The 20,000-nt window shown below is 39.3% G+C and overlaps 1 protein-coding gene across 3 annotated transcripts in view; it reads left to right on the top strand.

The window, feature by feature from the left end:
* Nucleotides 1-11,467: 11,467 nt before the first annotated feature.
* Nucleotides 11,468-20,000, top strand: part of LOC138025060 (cAMP-dependent protein kinase catalytic subunit alpha-like) — a 22,671-nt gene continuing 14,138 nt past the window's right edge. The window contains exons 1-5 of one of the 3 annotated variants that reach the window (XM_068872310.1): nucleotides 11,468-11,676; nucleotides 11,841-11,922; nucleotides 18,564-18,625; nucleotides 18,913-19,041; nucleotides 19,536-19,634. In XM_068872310.1, the coding sequence (XP_068728411.1) occupies nucleotides 11,886-11,922; nucleotides 18,564-18,625; nucleotides 18,913-19,041; nucleotides 19,536-19,634 (327 nt within the window). In that variant the 5' untranslated portion in view covers nucleotides 11,468-11,676; nucleotides 11,841-11,885. Of the gene's footprint in view, nucleotides 11,677-11,840; nucleotides 11,923-18,289; nucleotides 18,472-18,563; nucleotides 18,626-18,912; nucleotides 19,042-19,535; nucleotides 19,635-20,000 lie in introns of those variants that run through there. The other 2 variants (XM_068872311.1, XM_068872309.1) reach the window with 2 other exon arrangements.

Raw genomic sequence — 20,000 nt, 5'->3', positions numbered from 1 at the left:
TTTATGCAAAACAAATATTGATGAAAAAGCAAATAAATATTGATACACAGTTTTCAGAAAGAGCCGAAGGAAGTTTCCCGGACGGTCGATCGAGAATAAAATATTTACGACATGAAAACAACATTAATTTTGAACCGTGAATATAGAATATAAAAAGTTACGATCAGCGACAAACATTTTGGGAGATTTTTGCTACGTTCAAGTAAATTGCAAAATCGAAAGTGACATGGCCGGAATTCAGCGGGCGCCGTGATTAAGTTACCGCGGCATGTTTACTCGCCAAACAGTGAAGCATCTGTGTCAAATGATGGCAAGATACCGGGTTTTTGTAAGTTTCTTTTTCTGTCAAGTGTTATAAAGTTTGACAATGAAATGAGCGAAGTCAAAACAAAGATCACAATCGCCCAACTCTTGTTTATGCAAAGTCAAAATTTACTCTCCAAGACGTGTACGACGTTATTTATCATCAGGTAATTCCATCATTTTGGAAATAGCAGCTACTTTATTATTCATCTGCGTCACAAGTTTTCACTGATTTTGGGCCTCATTTTGTTGAAACTCAAGCACGCTTCCAACAGGCCTGTGAACCCTTCCTGCTTACAGAGCAATACTAAAAAACTTCTCCCATATCACATTTGAACCTTAAGCTCGAAAATTCAATACACAACATGATATCATAATTCACAAAGGCAGAAAATACCACAGAATCCTTTTCCAGCGAAAATTTTATTGAAACAAACAACATATTTGCTCTTAGAGGTGAAAACCTCTTCCTATTTCACTGCGTGCGTGAAGACAAGAAACTCAATTGTGTCAAATTACCATGTACTTCAGGTAAATACTGCTCACTTTGATTTCGTCTCGACGGGGAATAGATTGTTGTCGAAGTCCAGTACCCGTCGCTTTTGAGATTCATGCCTAGTTTATCCAACTGACTTTCCATTATTGAGCTCCATAAGGGTATATTTTGTTTAAGGATCCACTAAAACGCCATTCGCGTTGCGTGACTTTCGACGCCATTGCAGGCTAAGTTGATGATTCTACTGTGTCCACCAGAGAAATCTACGCAGTTCCACTACCCTCTCGATCCTAAGAAAATATGCGCAGAAGGCTCTATACACAAAGACACCACTTACCAGGGGAGTGACAGGCAAGACTTTTACCGACACGGAAAATAAAAAAAGTAATAATAATCTACCCATTTTCTGACTGGTTTGCCATAGGCAACCCAGTAAAAAGGTCACCTAGAATTTTCGGGAGCCTTTTTTCTGGCTGAAATTTTCGAAAAGGTAAGTTTTAATCCCTATAATTTTCGGATCACTAGACTTTCAGCTAGGAAATCCGAACAGATGAAAAATTTTTAGGGGATAAAAATATGCCTATATCTACCGTTTAAATATTAAAATACGTTCGACAATGCTATGTCTAAGTGGTTTTGAACTATATCCTCGTTGGGTGCCCCTGTGTATTGGCGTAAAACAATGACCTGTGACATGTAAAAGATACCAGCCGTACGATAGCTGTTTTTCAGAGGAATCATCAATTGTCAACTAAGGTTTGCCTCTTCAGGTTTTACTTCCGATTCTTTTACCTAAAGTCTTGAATATTGTAGCGTATTTTATTTTGACTTTATTTTGACTTTGTGTTAGAGCTAATAGTATCTTATATTGTCATGCGTTTTATACGTGAGCTTCTGGCTCGGATTTGTAGAGTAACCTCTTCCACGTCTTGCCGTTAATAAATTGAATGATTGATTTTAAAATGAAAACTTGTGGTCGAATGGAAAGCGCCCATTGTTTTTATGCGTCAAAGTCCAAGAGTGAGCCAATCCGGCTTACTTTGATAGCCTCGTTCCCAGTCATTCTCACGTGAATCAAACGTGACGTCCCCGAGGACGCCCCTTGCGCTATCGCGCCCGGCCTCAACTCTCGCGCTTCTTGCGACTAAGCGCTTAACGGCCTGGGAACGAGACTGCTTTCATAGAGTGTGATGTAGGAGTGCTCAAAAAAAGACACCAAAAGAATTTTTTTGGGGGGGGGAAAAACTTGGGTGACTGGTGTTTGTTTAGTATATATTTATTAAAATCGTTCAGTCGCTGTTTTATAGCTGTTTCACATCCAGTTCCATTCCAAAGTCTGACCATCAAGCAAAGTGCGATTGTGGAAACTGATGTTAACATCAAGGGGTGTGTTCGATTGAGAAATCTGGATTTAGATATTAAAATCTGGATCTTCGGATTTCCACTCGAACACACAATCTAAAAACAGATTTTGTCGCAAATTTCACAAGTTGAAATCATTCTTCCTCCCATGGATTTCCATTTAATGAAATCTGCGACAAAATCCGTTTTCAGATTTTGGAAATCCGAAAATCCACGTTTTCAGATCTAACTCCGGATTTCAATCAAACGCACCTCGAGTTGATTGGAATCAAAACCAGTAACTCGCCCTACGTAAAGGAATCCAGTGGCCCAAGGATTCCAGATTCCAGCCTGTGGATTCATCCGGGTCCCAAACTCACGAGTTCCAAAAACATGGATCCTGGATTTCATACAATATTCCGGATTCCACCCTCTGGTTCACGGATTCCAAAGTTCACATTTGCTGGATACCGGATTCCGGGATTCCTTCACATCGGGTGAAGTAACAAATACCGTTACAAGTTTCTGCGATAGTAGTTAAAAATATTGCATACTTTTTTTGTAAGAAATTAGCCCGACAAGTTAAATGAAATAGCCTGCGATGCAATTATCTCATTTATAGTAAGCGCGAGTGCCCTTTTTGAGCACGGTCATGTTAAAACGCAGATTGCAGATTGTATATTGTTTAGATTACGCAGATTGAGGACTTTTTCATTTGCTTTAATCACTGATAACCAGAAAAGAGGCATTGCATTGACATGCATGTGAATGACGCCGACACGTGTCGCCTCCCAAACAGCGCATTTTGCAACACACACAAGATGACCCGTGAAGAATCCGGAAGGCAATGGAAAAACAAATTCCAATAATTTGAAAGCACTTCAAAAGAAATGGTCCAAAATGAAGTCTACCCCTCAAAATATTCGATATTAAAAGATTTTTTTCACATGGTTTTGAATTCTCACCAGCAGAATCTGTACACATAGACCTCTCTGTGTTCAATGCGTAAGCCTACATTATTGTAATATAGGTAAATGTATAATCAGAAATGTTATAACTGCTGTAAGCATTTAAATAATAGAAAACTGATTGTAATGTTGTAATGTAGGTGACATCCATACTTTGGATGGGGACTGGTGCCTAATGGTCGTGGCGCATGGGTCGTGGGTATGAAGTCGTCGGTTGTTACATAAGTAACGAAAACTTAGTGATGCGGTAGATCAAGTATGCGTCCACTAGGTTTCTATTTTCCACCACAACCGTAGCAAACTCTCCCGGAGGGGTGTTGGTACGGTGTAGCAAACTCATGCAAAACACTCCAAATTGCGGTTTCAGCCTAGCAAAGGTTAAGCTGGTGACCCCTGCTAACTATCTGTTACCTGTTGACCATCAAGTTTCTCCTTTTAGGATACACACACATTATTGCGACGGTTGCTGATCATGTCCATATCAACAGACACCATCCGGGGAAATTCCTATGAACTTCCTAGATATCACATAATTTCAAAAAAGGTCATGGAAATACCACCTGGCTGAGTTTGATTCCCAGACGGGTTTAGTGTTTTGGTTCTTTACTCTGTTCTGGGACGGTTTTTCTCCGGGTACTCATCAGTACTCTATTTGTTTATTTCAATTTACAGTGTCCCCAATTAGTGCTCCACCGCTACAAGACTAATCACTAAAGTAATAAATAAAGTTCCTTTCCTTTCTTTACCATACCGCATTTGCAATCCCTAGTAATGCAATTTTAACCCGAGAGCACACAGCGAAACAACAATTCCGTTGTGAAAAGACAATAAAAGGCAGGTATTCCGAATTCGCTCTTAGAGACACATTTTGATGCTGAATTAGGACTAGAACTAGGACCATCATTTCAACATAAAAAAATAGGCACGCATTGCGTACGTGTGGCGTAGTAGTGCAGTAATACAGCGCTTTTATGATAACTGTCAACCGAGCTGTGTTGTTATCCACGAGATTCAAGTTGTCTTTGCGTAATATGTAGCTCTAATGGTACACGATATTTTTTTGGTACCGTATATCATTGTAGTGCCATGGTAAAGCCCCATGAGAAGACGTGTGGTTACTAGTAAATACTAAACCCACAAAGATTGAAGAAAATAAAAGGGAATGGAGAAACATTGGCTTCGAGGATGACATGTTGATCATTTCCAAGTTCCATTGCAACTTCTTTATCACCACAAGCCTCTGATAGCTTTCCAAAAGAAAAACTCACTGAAGTTAACCTCTGTCCGGTTGGGTTAGTATTTGGATGGGTGACCTCAAGATATACGACTTTCGGTCAGAAACAAAGGACCGAACATTCTGTTTTAACGCTCAAATAATGCGAACTAAGCAAGGTGCAGATTTTGTTAGCCTGCTTTATACGAAACAAATATTGATGCAAAAGTAAATAAATATTGATATACAGTTTTTAGGAAGAGCAGAAGGAAGTTTTCAGGAAGTGTCGATCGACAATTAAATACTTCGCCATCAGCAACAAAATTTGCGACATGAAAAAACAATATAAATTGGATGGTCCCAATTTCTTCGGGACTGGGACCCAATGGCGGCCGCTCCTGCCGACTTTGGGCTCTCGCTATTTTTCATTTTGGCCGTCCTAAATAAACACTCTTTTGCCGGGCAGTGGTTTATACTACGACAATGATAAAGTACTGTTCCAGAATGCTGTTCTATCTTTTGGGTCAGTTTTAACCAAGGGACCATGTTATCACCGAATCAAAACTCCCATGGCGAAATGGACTAAGCGTGGGATCACGGTAATTTGTCTCGCCGAACCATCTAGTATCTCTCGCTTCACCTGCCAGGAAACCATCTTACGATGCGGGGACGTTCACCCAGAACCCGGTCCCGATACCTCCGGTCGGCTTGCCACTCAATTCAACCTTGGTCGTATTACTTATTCCGCGAGCACTTAATAACTGTTCGCAGTCGCAACGGAGCGATAATGCAGTCACCCATCAAGTTATAACGAGTCTACGTCAAGCTGGTATTTATTGCAAGATGAATGGTCCCACTACTCGAACATCGAGGATTCTAGTTCGTATAAGGGACTGTGCAATTATCTGAAGGAGGAAGGGGGGGGGGGGGGGGTTGTAAGATTAATAGGGGGGCCTGAACTTAAACCAAAGCGCAGGGTAGGGGGGGGGGTAAGATGTAATTTCTTAAACATTTGTCGGGGGGGTTAGAAGTTAAACTGAGAGGTCTGATCTCAATCCATGGACTCAAGATAATGTATATTACATGTAAGCTAGTCAAAATCAATTTTGGAATCTTTTGAGAAATATTAATATTAACAGCTTCAAAACCTTCTGAGGAGGAGTCAACCAAGTATGAAGGCTGTTCATCAGGCGACGATTGTGTGGAGCGCAGCTTCCAAGTTTTATTTATTGATGATGCAGACATACCAGAAGTAGTGTAAAGGTAAAGAGGGATGTAGGGAGGATCGGAGGTTGGGGAAGGGGGGTTGAAAGTAATCTCCCCTCTAGACGGGGGTGGACAAGAAGTGATTTTAACTTTAATTCAGGGGGGGTGCAACTTTATTTTAAGGCCTAATTTGCTAATTTTAGAACCCCCCCTCCCCTCCGGATAATTATTGCACAGTCCCTAACAAAACCCCATGGTCGCCGTCCTGGAAATATCTATCGGAGGACAATTTATGCGAACATGACAAATTGCATTGACGTGTCGTCCATGACTGGTTAATGCAAATTCTAACCAGTTCATTGGCCAATCTCCTGAGACCATTCGCACTACTGGTGAACAAAGCATTGCGGTTCATACATCACCCAACAGCGTTACAAGAACGAATGCGTTAGCTAAATGAGGACCCGCGAGAGCCAATTTGAAATCAATTCCGCGATCCCATCGGCGCGCTAAACAGAGAAACGATCTACCTAGCTTCTATTTGGTTAACAAGCGCTCCTTGGATAATACGTTCGAAGAACTAACTGCCCAGCTACTAACAGTTCCAGCGGTTCGTAAAAAGCTGCTCGGTCTAGGTACCTTTTAAAGCACCGGGTCCCAGCCCGTCTCCTAAAGGAGTTCGCACATGAGCTGGCTGAGACGGTTACTAGCATTTTAACCGCTCACCATCATTGGAGATATTCCCGACACAATGGAAGGACGCTAACATCCCTCCTGTTCCCAAGGCCACGCCCATAACTGGGGATGGGAATTTAAGACCTATCGCCCTGACTCCGGTGCTTTCTAAAGTGCCACAGGATTTCGTTGTTGAGTAGCTGTTAGGGCCGATTTACACGAGACGATTTTGTCGCATGCGACAAGCTCTGGACAGCCCTACGACATGACTTACGATTGTCGCAGCGTTTTAAAACATGTCTTAAAATGCTACTACATTTTTTCTGACGTACACAACAATCGTAAATCATGTCGTGGGCTTGTCGTAAGCCGTTGTCGCATGCGACAAAGTCGAACCGTGTAAATCGGCCCTTAGAAGATGTGAGACATCTCATCGATCCCCAGCAATTCGGCAGTCTCAAGGGAACCTCTACCACCTAGTGTCTTTTGGACATGGTCCACAACTGGCTCTCGTCCATTGACCACCCTGGTAAGTTCCTGAGAGTGTGCTTCCTAGATTTCAGAAAGGCGTTCGATCACATTGACCATACCATCCTGGTCTCTAAGCTCATCCATCTTGGAGTACGTGGTTCTCTGATAAGATGGATTTGCAGCTTTCTTAGTGGTCGGCGCCAAGCCGTAATGCTCGTAAACGCTATATCCGAGTGGATGCCAGTCCATGCTGGGTACCTCAATGTGCAAAGCTAGGTCCAATACTATTGCTGATAATGATTTACGACCTAGCCACACGTTCCCCTCTCCTCTCAAATCACTGAAAGTACGTTGATGACATCACAATTTCGGAGGTTATCTTCTCGGGCCAGGCTTCCCTGATACAAAATGACCTAGACTGCATTTTTCAATGGGCCGAGTGTAACAACATGAATCCAAATCCCAAGAAATACAAAGATATGACCATTTGTTCCTTAAGATCCCAGCAAGACCTTCAAACATTGCTGATCAACACCTTACCGTTAGAAAGGGTGTCCTGTCATAAAATACTTGGTTTGAAAATTGTGCGACACTCTCAAGAGGAAGGATCGGCGAACAACAATATAATGAAATTATTACCAAGGCGTCAAAGTGCCTTCACATCCTAAGGGTTTTGAAGCGCTCTGGAGTCCCCTCTATGGACATCATTTGCGTTTATAACGCCTTGGTTTGCTCGGTCCTCGAGTATTCCTGCGTCGTCTGGGCGGCAAGTCTCCCGCGTTATCTAGTAGACCACTGAGATTGAAAGGATACAGAAGAGGGCCACGCGTATCCTATTCCCTGGCCTAAAATATCAACAGGCCCTCGTACAGGTTAACGTGACAAGTCTTGAAATGAGGCGTGACCATCCCTGCCAGAGGGTTTGGCAAAACATTAACCTGCGATCAGGCTCTATTTTAGTTTCGCGTGCTACGTAATGTGGAGTTGGCGAAACGAAAAATAGAGCCTGACCAAATTCCTCTTCGAAATTCCTTCCGCCCACCTTTTTTGATTGATTGACATGTCCTTCGTCGGCCGATCAAATTTACTTCCATTACACCAATACACGCGTGGACGGCAGATTCACGCTATTTTGTTTTGATCAAAGTTAATTACCGTGGGAGGAATATTATAAACGAATTCGAAAGTTACCGTTTGGCTTTAATTTGAGAAAAACACATTTAAAGCATGGGGAATGTTTTCGACGACTATATTGCGGCAAAGGCCGGTGTAATTCTCCCTCCGAACTTCACTGAATATGCAATCTTTTAAGCTTGACATCTTAATTTCTAATTGAGATAACCTAGCATTTTGTCGTTGGACGGTTTGGCAATAGATTTTTAAAGAAAAAAAAGAGAAATACATTATTCCTTTAACGTGTTTCCCATGAAGGTTTCTTTGGTGATTTTTTCGGGTAATATCTTCAGTTGCAGTGTATTTCTAGAATTGCGCGCAGTAAAATCATTATACGTTCGGCTGTTAATTTTTTGATGGAGTACGAACAGTAAGATGGACTCGCAAAGTTTCTTTTATTGTTGTACAATTGATCTCTCTGGAAACATGCCATTTTAGTTTCTGGAGTGTGAGTTTTAAGTTAAATCAACTGGAAATATTATGAAGTGTGCAAAAAAACCGTGTCATCAGTCATGTAAAGTAAATAAATAAAGCCGTTTGATACACAGATATTCCAAACATGCATTAGTGTAACTTGCGATTTTATCAGCATCTCCTCCTGTTGATATATATGTCCCTTGTCTCATCCAGGAAACCAATATGCATCGGCTTTCATTGCCATTTGAAAGAACCAGCTATTTAGCGGCTTTCAAAACATCAGGGAACTTTGTGCCAAAGTTCTTTCAACCCCATGGCCACAGAGCTCGACAACGGAATCGCTAATTTCACTCGTTCCAGAGATTCAAACCCGATTCTGGACAAGTTATGAGATATTTCAGATGGCATATCTCCATTTATACAAAAAAAATCAAGTTGCACCGTCCACGGCATTGTAAGAACAAAAGGGAGCAAATTTCTTCGCACACTTATGGCGGATTAGTCTCGAGGACTTCGCGAGAGCTCCGCGCAATCACGATGGCATTTTCACTTCCGGCGTTTCAACAGCCAATCAGATCACGAGTTTGGTCGGCCAAAATTTGGCCGACCAAACGGAATTCTTGAGAGACTTTTGGTCAGGCCCAATTTTAGCGAGCGACGACATAAGAGAACATATGGGCGAAGCTAAAAATGGGCCTGATCGCAGGTTAGCAAAACATCGGTGCCGACCCGGCTGCCAACTGCACCGCCTCCTTTCCCCTAGCTACGCGTGCTCGATGCCACTCGCATCATTTAAGGAACAGTAATACTTCTAGCCGCTTTAAATTTAGGACAAACCGGTTTGATAAGAGTTTTTTTCCTGCTATGGCTAAAATGTATTAGTTAATGTATTAGATAGGTTTTAATAAATGAATTGTAATATATAAGTTTTTAATATACAATGTAATCCCAGTCCCCATCAAAAAGCATGTAAATTTTATAATATTTTTATATTTTTCAATTATTTATATACCACATTGTAATTCATCTTTTAGGTGCCAATGTGTGTATTCAATAAAGCATTATCATTATTATTATTATTATTATTATCATTATCATTACCATTATCATTATCATTATCATCATTATTATTATTATTATTATTATTATTATTATTATTATTATTATTATTATTATTATTATTAGTAATTTTGAACCAAGAATATAAAAAGTTACCATCAGCGAAAAACATTTTTGGAGATTTTTGCTACGTTCAATTTTTCTATTGTACTATTGCCTGCACAAGTAAATAGCAAAATCGAAAGCGCCATGATCAAGTTATCTTGCGTGTTTACTAACAACTCGCAAAAAAAGGATACATCCATATCAAAATGATGGCAGCACACCGGATTTTTGTGTTTTTTTTTTTAGTTTTCTTTCTTTTTTCAGTTTCAAGTGTTATAAAGTTTGACAAGAAATGTGCGAATTCAACACAAAGATCACAAGCGTCCAACCCTTGAGGTTGACCATCAAAAATTCACTCTCCTAGACGAGGTTATTTATCACCGGTTAATTCCATCGTTTTGGAAATAGCAGCTGCTTTATTATTCATCAGCGTCACAAATTCTTGCATGCCGGTTTTGGGGCTCATTTGTTGAAACTCAAGCACGCTTGCAACAGACCTGTTTATTTTCATGGGTTATGCACGCGTTGTGGGCCTATTGTCTCGGCTTACACTTTTACACTCTTAGCTTTACGCTCTTACCCTCTTACACGCTTATACTCTTACAACCCGGTGACATGGTGAGTAGTGCACTTACAATGCACTACCACAAAAATGGCTTCTCCTACCTGGACGCAGGACACCAGCTCCGTTGAAGTTTGTATAGGTCTGTCAGAAATTTGTAAGGTTTTCACGCTACGCCTGGTTGCACTAAGCGGTTACCTTTTTTTGGAAAATAAATAAATAAATAATGCGCTTGAGCTTTCTTAGAGCCACAATGCACTATGAACCGCAAACCGTAGTGCAACAACTTTTTTCTTCCCGCGGGGTAGTTTTGAGAGAGCTGGTTTTACGAGACATCTGGTTTGTCTCTTCTACTGGGCAAACCTGCCCAGAGGGAGGGAGCACGAACAGGACTCGAGGTCCTGTGCGAGGTGCTCCACCCTACCCTATCCAGACCAGAAAGACCAGATCACAACACCGGGAACTACATGCCCTAAGTATGATAAATCACCATATATATTTGTTTTCCTCAGAGGGAATATGGACGTGTAGACAAGTGGTCTTATTTTACCTCATTTAAAAAGTCTTCTAAAAGATTTGATAAAACTATAACTCGTCCAAACCAGCATCAAAATTTTGAGAGTTTTCACCAAGTTTTGAAGTGCGCAGACTTCAATCCACCGGAAGCGATGCGATTGGTTGACAATGTGTTCGTCGAAAAAGACTGGAAATAGCAGGTCGGTTTTGCATCTTTCAAAAATTTCAGAGGTTGCATCTTCAAAAATTCCAGCGTACGTCCCATATAAAGATGGCTGAACGACACGGATTTCAAGGCAAGCAAACGATAGATAAATATTCCTCGTCTCCTTGAAATATAAGACATATACTGAGGCTGGTAGTTGCAATGGTCACTTTTGTTTGAGGAGACAAGGGCCAGGTTTATCAATCTGCACAAGTGAACGCACGTTTAATTTGTCCTTAACTAGGCGGGGGAAGTTTTAAAGTTTTTTTTTCTTTTTCATGTTTGTGGCTTCATTCTCTTGGGAGTAATACGGAATCAAGAGTTGACATATACCACTCCGCTGTAACTAACAACATGCTGTTTTTTTTGTGATGTGCTATTTAGATTTTATTTATTAAGTAAGCTTAACCTTAGCACTTGTTATAGATAAGAGCTTACTGATAGAGGCGAAAAGGTCAGACCAGTTCCTTCTATTGTCTGCAAAAATATAATTAAGCAATGTAGAAGTCAATTGAACCGTATAAAATGTAGAACATAGAATGAAGTAAAACTTGATGGAGAATTTCCGACATGATATGATGCAAAAGACTTATGTGTCAGTCGAGTGAAAAATCATAGACAGAAAATTAAAAAAACAAAAATTTTTCATCGTGAATTTTTCGTGGTACTATGCGGGTTTACTTTTAAACGAAAGGTAAACAGGACAGTGCATAAATTAACAATTGTTAAAAGTAGCTCCTCCCCTCATACTGCAAATAACAAACCCCAGTTGGTCTCGAGGGAGCAAGATACTAACAGAGGTAAACTACCTTGTTCATCGTTTGATTAAAAAGGTGGTATTGGACAACATCGCAGTGTTTGTAAACCACGAGCACTTTTGCAGTCAAGAGAAAATATCGGCAAGACTCTTTTCGTTCCTTGATATTAAGCACAAAGAGGTAAACTGAGATCCCGACAGGCGTATATGTAAGCATCTGAAGCATTATTTTATCATTTGGCTTGCTGTGCATTCGGATAAAACACTTCAATCGGTTTATGTTTTAAGAAAAAAAGTTAACACTGCCTGCAGGCTCGTTGTATGAAGTCGCTGAAGGTTTGATACAGTATAGTTTTTTTAACTCTTTCCTCAGCTGACGTCGTAGAGAAATCTGTTTAGCAATTCAAGCAGCGCTGTCATGCCGCTAACGAAGAAGGGAGCAAAAAATGATATTAGTAAGTTAATTTTTGTTCCTTGATCTTTTCACGGCACTAATGTTGAAGTCAAGTGGGCTTTACAGGGTTCATTGGTGATATAATCAGTGCTTTTATATTCAGCGGAATTTAGTTCAAATTGAAAAAGTTCAAACCTAAATTTAGCTTTCAAACATTAACATTCCTGAGACGACTACCGTCAATATTCATGTCAGAAATCCGTTCAGTTTAACTTGAGCTTAACTAATATATGTGCTTCGGTTTTCTTTTTCAAACTTGCATGGAAACTGAATGAATGAAGTCGAATAAGTTTCAGCAGGCATCAGCCATATTTGTCAGAATTTCGTCAGTGATGTGTGGGGTGGCTACTAGCATTTACGATTTTTGTTTGTATCACAATTTATACTCTTGAGCAATGGAATCTGTGTGACGCGCTGACAAACCGATAGTGATTTTGCGATACCAGATTTTCGTAGACATTCGAAGTTACTTTAGGAAGTGCCTGTAGTGAAATGGGCCTTGTTTTTTTTCGTTGAGAAATTTATTTATTTTGTTATTTGTTAGTATAAAGGGGGAATAATAATTATTGACAATTGCTACGCTTATCTTGGCGCGATTCCTTGAATTCATTATGTCCTGCTACGTGACATCTGTTGATCTTTTTGAAGAGGACTTAGCTGACGTTTTGTCTGTCGCTTCAAGCAAAAAGGTTATTTCGAAGCAGTTGTATTTCACATTTTTGTGGGTTTACTTGTTATAAGTGTATACACTGATATTTACCAAGACGTCAAAAATAATATTTTTGTGTACTATGAGCATTTGTACCAGAGATCGTCTCAGTTTTTAAGAAAGTAGTCAAGGGTAGATTTTGGTAGAAGAGGGCAAACTGGACGGCAAGTAAGGATCATTATTATGATTTATGATCTATAGATAATTTAAAGATTTCGTATCAGAAAATTGAGAAAAATATCTGAAATATTGGGTTCTTACAATTTAGCCAAATAATCTGGATGGAATGATTTTTGCATAAAGATTTCCGAATTTATTGATCAACCGAATAAGAATGGTGCTTAACCATTTATTATCTGGCATTCTATCCCACAAATTTACTTGATCTTGTGGAAAGGGCCTGGAAATGGAACAATTCTCGCAAATGGTAATTTTCCAAATTCCATTCCGTACGGGAAACGTGGACTACCTCTGGAGTTTGTCCACAATTTCTGAGACTATTTTCTGGAAAATAGTGTCTTTCCATTTGACCTCAAATCGGCATTTCCAGGTTTTTTGGCTAAATGGCAAACACCCATCTTTTCTTGAAAACCCAAACTTTTTTCACTTCTGAGAGAAGATGCTATATTTGCACAAAAGACTCTTTATGGAGCAGACCTTTTCCACGGGTAAAGGGTGAGGGTTAAAGGGTAGAGAATTCTACCTGATGGTTATCATGATTAAACTTTTCAACAACCTGACCTGCGACCTAATAATTACCATGAGTGATATTACCTTGTTTCGTCGATATAATGTTGATCGATGAAATGAAGCACAGATTGGAGAAGATTTAATAGTCAAGAGAAAAAAATTCCAACCTTACGAGAGCAAGCTACCTGCAGTGACTATGCGAACAAAAGAATAAAAGGAGTTTTGAAACAGTTCTATCCGATCTTCTTTGGTAAACTTAAGGAACGAAAGTGAAGAAAGAGTGCAAGAAAAATGTCAACAATACAAGGTTTTCTGGGTGGTCAGCAAATCAAGTAGTATCCCCAGCCAACAAGATGTAATGTAAGTGACAAAAACATGGCTAATTTCCATGTGCATTGCAAAAGCCCATTTCCGACTTGTTGTTTTGCTCTGCTTTAAAACAAATCTTTCAGGGAAACTATTCAAATGAATTGGATAAAAATGCTCAACCATTACCATTTCAATGGTTTTACAAGAGGATTCGCTTTCAAAAAAGAGACAAACAGCAACTCAGAATTGGTGTTTCTTTAACGATGATCTGAAAAAGGATCATTGATCAAAGATCACTTTGTTCATGGTGCATCAAAGGAACCTAAGATTCCTTTCCCAGAGTGGACTCATGGGTGGGTTAGGTAGAAATTTCTTCTCTTCACCGTTCACCCAAAATTATGCCACTTCATTCAAACTTTTCAATAGCAAATCGTCGCAAGGTAGAGTACAATCCACTCGCTTTCGATTTACGGAACAACTCTCTTGCTCTCTGTCTTCCCACATTACATGATACAAGTCAATCAAAGTTACACTCCATATTTTGTACATTCCATTGTCATGCAATGAAGCACAGCCAAAACCCGCATGGGAATTTTGCCTTGCGTGACACTAATATATGGATTCTGACACCCTTTACCCTTTTACCTGTTACTCTTTACCCTTTACCTGTGGACAAGGTCTGCCGCTCTTTATGAAGGAGACACCCTCTGGACTGGATCCATGTATTTGCCTTGGAAAAGTGTCTGTCCTTTTACTTGACAGGATATGTATATATCGTCAATTTTAAACGTAAATAACATTTGGCTGTTCAAAGTAAATTGCATGTTAATCAAGGTTAAAGTAATGGGAGTTCCTTATTATTTTTAATTTAGTATAGTTACTAAAGCCTTAGGTATTTATTGGTCCCTTGTTGGGGACATGTACCTGCACACAGGCTCTCTGTGTGGTTAATTGTTGCTCTTGATTGGTGTGTGGTCAACAGCTGGGGAATTAGTGCAAGTGGGAAATCACTCCAGTTTCTCATCTGTTGAACAAGTAACCACACAGATAGCCTGTGTGCGTGTTGGGGTTAAGTGTTAATCTTATAAATACCCTGAAACCTTTGTAATTTGGTCAAATTTCAGGCAGTAAAAAGAACTTTTTCCATCAGTCATTTTTTGCTAACAACTGTCTCTGCATTTCAGAGACTTTGGTTTGAAAATTTCCAGCAAGGAACATCATGTGTATATCCCCTCTATGTAGATCATGCTCTTGTTTGCCATCTAGTTCTTCCTGTCCTTCACCAAAACTTGTTTCAAGGGCCCTGAAAATTGCAGTTCTAAGACAAGTAATTAATTAGCCTCCCATGCAGATACACTTAGGGATTCGTCACGCTTTCCTCTCCCATGAGCGTCTGCTGAAACGAACCACACATTCCTTTCCATTGGTTAAGAAACTGTCATCTGGAAATGCTGTGAGGGTTACTGAGGAACCAATCAGCGCTGTGTAGATCTCCCCTGGGAGCGTCAATGTGTCAATTTCTTCTTTGGATGAAAGGGACAAAGCCTTTTCAAAATATTCCTCAGAAACATTAATTTTGTTTCCTTGGTGGGTTATGCATTTGCTCTCTTGTGAGTCTGCAGGAGAACTGTTACCTTCAAGCGCAATGAAAGCAAATAGGACAGTAGCGAAAAGAAAGCTTGAAAAAAATCCATTATGTTTAAGCTTGAAATTTTCAGGCTGCTTTTGGCGATGATTGTCTCTGAAAATTGATTTAATGTTTTTGTGTTGCAAACCGATTGTTTGTACTCATCATTGTTTCTTCGATTTGAAAAATAAAGCAAACGAAATTCAAGCGAAACGACTCCACTCAAATAGCGTGGAAAGAAATGAAAATATGATATCAACAAACGCCACAAATAGGTTTGAATCGCAGGGGAGCAAAATGTTTCAACCATACGAATTCTACTGTACTCTTTCTGTGAAGAGCCGCAAAAATCTAAGCCAAAGAAATTCATGGGCTCCAGTTCCTCTTTGATAAGAATTTCGGTCAGAGATTTTAAATGCCCAACACACGAGGCCCATCTTCTTGCAGTTTTCTTCAAAGTTTTCTCAGGGTCTAAAGTGCACTTCCAGAATCTAGAAGTCTGTTGTGATTAGTCAACGTAAATTTTGGCACGTTTTAGCAGACGCTTGTGGGGGAGGAATGCGTGATGAATCCCTAAGAGTGTTTGTGTGGGAGGCTAGTAATTAATATGCAAACCAATTATAATTCAGATCAGTTAGTGAGTACTTTGTTTTTTTGCATAAAATTAACTTTTTTGTTATCCTAGTAATATTCTTGTTAGGTTAAAGCTACAACTGTGGTATCAATGATTTCTTTTCCTGTGACTTAAGGGTCAATTCGCACTGTATTTTTTTCTTGAGTGGGAAATGGTCTTGGTTAAAGGCAGTTGTACAGGTGTTGTCTAGATAATTAGCCGTCAAAGATAGGTAACATTATCATGGCTAGTTATAAATAAGCAATACTTAGGGATACAGCTCTGAACCCTTGAATTATATAGATCTTTAACAATAATAATTATTATTCCACGAGCGTGCGTTGGATATGAGATGGTAAATAGCCAACGAGGCGTGTAGTGCCGACTTGGCTATAACCAGTCTCGTATCCAACAAGTGCAAATGGAATAATTGTTTTATTAAATTCCTCAAACTCTAAGAGTTTAGGAATTATGAAATACGAGTGAAAAAAGCGAGCAAATCCGAGCGAAATTGAAAAAACTTAAGACATTGTGGTCACACAAATGCAGGCTCATCACAAAAACATGTCTTACCTTTTCGCTTACTCCTAAACATTGGAATTGATCCAAACTTTCCACACAAAACTTTTTTTGTGCTTTATTCAGAGAGCTTAGCAACGCTTAGCGCAATCATTTACCATATAAGGTCAAACTAAGGTATATGAGCTGATAACGGAGATTGAGTGAACCAATCAGGGCACGAGAAATGCATTATCTGAGGTTTAAAATTTAATAAACCAAGGTATATTGAAGATGATCGGCATTCAATTTCTTGTGATAACTATGGTACATGTAATAGTCTATTTGTGAAAGGTTGTGAAAGAGTCCTAAAGAGCACTAGAACTTATCCATATTGTAAACTTAACTGGGATGACCTTTTGCCTCTAAACGTAATAATAATAATAATAATAATAATAATAATAATAATAATAATAATAATAATAATAATAATAATAATAATAATAATAGTACAGTCGCTTGTTAGCTTCGTTATCTAAATGAGCAATTCTAAAGTTTTCGTTTTTTCTTTTTTTGGCCACCAGGCTCGCAGTATAATAATAATAATCATCATAATAATTTGGTGGAAGACCAAGAGTCCAGGATTATGCCTGGATTCTTTCTACTCTGGCCAAAGGCCATGTGATTTGGCTCTGTGATTTTTATTCTTTGGTTCATTTATTCTTTGGTTCTTGCCTATGCCTAACATTTCAATGTTAATTTAATGCTCAAACTCACCAAATTCCATTTGATACAGGATCAAACAATTTCTTGGTGGCATTCAAAGTTGAGCTCTGCCAAGTCATGAGTGATAGCATATATTAACCCCTACACTTACCGGTAGTACACTACTTGGCTGTATTAAATGCAAATGTGAGGCAAACTTGTTACTGGTAGCTTAACTGATTTCACTCCTGGAGACAACACAGTGTTTGTTTACATAATATCCTTTTTGTTGCACTGTACATTGGTAAGTGTACACTCTGCAAATTTTGTCAACTTTGAAACTATTATTATTTATTATTTCATGTTTTATTTCAGTTAACCAACTTCCTCGCTTAAGTGGAAGGTGGGTGCCTGGGATATCCAGGGGCTTCCACTGTTGCCAGCCAGCCTCTAGATAGAATACTGCCCCCATGGCTGGCAAATCCCTGCGGCCCAGCCATGAGCCCCCATTCCAGGCACCCATCACACTGATGAAACAGTGGAAGGAAGAAAAATAAGGGATGAGAGGGGGGAAGACGCTAAATGAACCGCTGCACAGACCACTGCATAAACGCTCGATGAAGAACTGGCAGATCCTAGCAGTGTACAAAGCTACCACGTACCATGTGAGCCTGCTCTTATGGGATTGGCCGCTGGATGCCCGCTAAGCTTGCGAACCGCTTGACCGCTAAGCTCGTGGTGGTTAACTTAGTTAACTTACATTTAACCAAATTTAACAAAAAACTCCTGTTCAATTCAGGAGGGGAGTTTGAAGCCCTGACCATTCAGACTAAGAATTTAGTAGGTGCACACAGTACCAATGAGAGGTAGTACCACGGATTTGTGCCAAAAAAACCCAAGAGTTGATAGACTTTTGTTTTGGAAATCCATCAGAGTATACAGTATATAAGATATTTCCTTCTGTGTCCTAAATTTAAGTGTTACTTTATGTATTTCTTAGAATTTTATACAAACCCGGCGAGGAAATGGATTTTTGATTCGCTTCAGTCTCACAGTTATACGATTCCGAAATTTTTTTGGCAACTCTCCCTCGGTCGTCGTTTATATGGAGATTGCCCGAACATTTCCAAATATGGCTATTTGCTTTGTTCGTTTTTTTTACTCGACCAATCAAACCTATCCGTCCCATACGTCACCGTTCTGTCCCTTGGCCGGGAGTTTGCCTGTTTCTCTGATATTAGCGAGAGAAAATACAGAAGTATACTGGTGCTTCAAGGCCAAATTTGTCCATCTACTTGAGATACATTTATTACAACAAGCTCTTCAAAGAAAGTTGTATTCCTGGTCGCCCTTGAAATCATGGGCAACGCTCCAACGAAGAAAGGCGACCCAGAAAATGGTACAATGAATTTCGCGGGAGCATCTGTTGTTATGCTAGCTCATCGTGGCGAAAAAAACCTTTATGTAATGTTTTCTTTTATTTTCCTTCAGTGAAAAATTTCCTTATGGAAGCCAAAGAAGAATTTAATACGAAATGGGAAAAGCCATCACAGGTGAGCTGTTTTCAATAAAAGTGTTCCAAGGTCTCTTCATTTTGAATTATAAAACGCACAATAATGTTCATCTCAGTCATTGAAGGCTTTTCGCTCGACGAGACTTGTAAATTGAGGTAACTTAACGGTGCCCGTCGCTTTCGTACAACCTTGATCGTTTTCTTTCGGCGGCGATTCATTAATCAATTCATAGTAGGAGACTTACTTATTTTTATTATATAAGCTCATGCTATCTCGAGCTGTATATGTTCAGAATATTGCTTTATGTTTATGTCTGATCCACACAGAATACTGCAAGTTTGGACGAATTTGAACTTTTGAAGACGCTGGGTACAGGATCTTTCGGTCGAGTTATGCTTGTTCGACACAAGAGTAGCTCGCGCTACTTTGCGATGAAAATTTTAGACAAGCAGAAGGTAATCTTTTGTCTATTCTGTAAATACATCGCTTGTAACCCGGGATATTTTGAATGAACCCAAGGTTGATGGAAGTTCATACGAATCACGGAATGGTTTAGGTTTCAGCGAACAATATTTTACCATAAAATTTCATTTCGAAATTTTATTTTTTAGCCGTAACTTTTGCTGTTTAAGAAAAGCGAGGTTTTTCGTTTCTAGAACTTTTGTTTTCGTTGAAGTTGGGTTGTTAGTGACAAGCTGCCCCTCTATTATTTTCACATTATGTATGCAAGTTTCGGTGGATACGTGCTTGTATCAAATTCATTGACTCAAATCGTTGCGTTATTTTTAGTTTTAGGCTTATGTTTTTTTTCCAGGGATGGAAATGCTATCATCTTGTTTAATTTTGTTCGTCGGACATGGGCATTAGTGCAGACATGTAACAGGTGTTACTATGAATAATATTGATTGGATACCATTTAATTGTCGTCCGCTTTGCTCTATGACTTAAGGTTGTGAAGTTAAAACAAGTGGAGCACACTTTGAACGAAAAGAGAATCCTGCAAGCCATTACTTTCCCGTTCTTGGTGAATCTGGAATGGCACTTCAAGGTCGGTGTAGTTGTCAAAATATAAATCCTATAATTTTTCCTTTGGGTCCTTCATATCACATTGTACAATTGTTCAAATAACGATGCTACTTTCTTTCGAATTTTGTTTTCTGAAAATACTTTGAGAAACATCTCCATCCTGTGATAATTATTTTTGCTATTAGGTACAAAATTGTTGCAACCTTTTACAAAGGGTCTGTTGAATTCCAGAATGGACCTGTTTCTCGGTGGCTTTTTTCCTGAATCTCGCATTCTCTAATAAAAGGTTATCAATATTGGGAAAAGTTATTATAGATTGGTATTTTTTGTGATAATGTTTACATGTATAATGAAGGTCAATGTTATTTCATTATTGGTACTGTTAATG

The sequence above is a fragment of the Montipora capricornis genome, chromosome 11 (assembly GCF_036669925.1).
Source record: "Montipora capricornis isolate CH-2021 chromosome 11, ASM3666992v2, whole genome shotgun sequence".
NCBI lineage: Eukaryota > Metazoa > Cnidaria > Anthozoa > Scleractinia > Acroporidae > Montipora > Montipora capricornis.
This window is presented reverse-complemented; position numbering and strand designations above follow the sequence as displayed.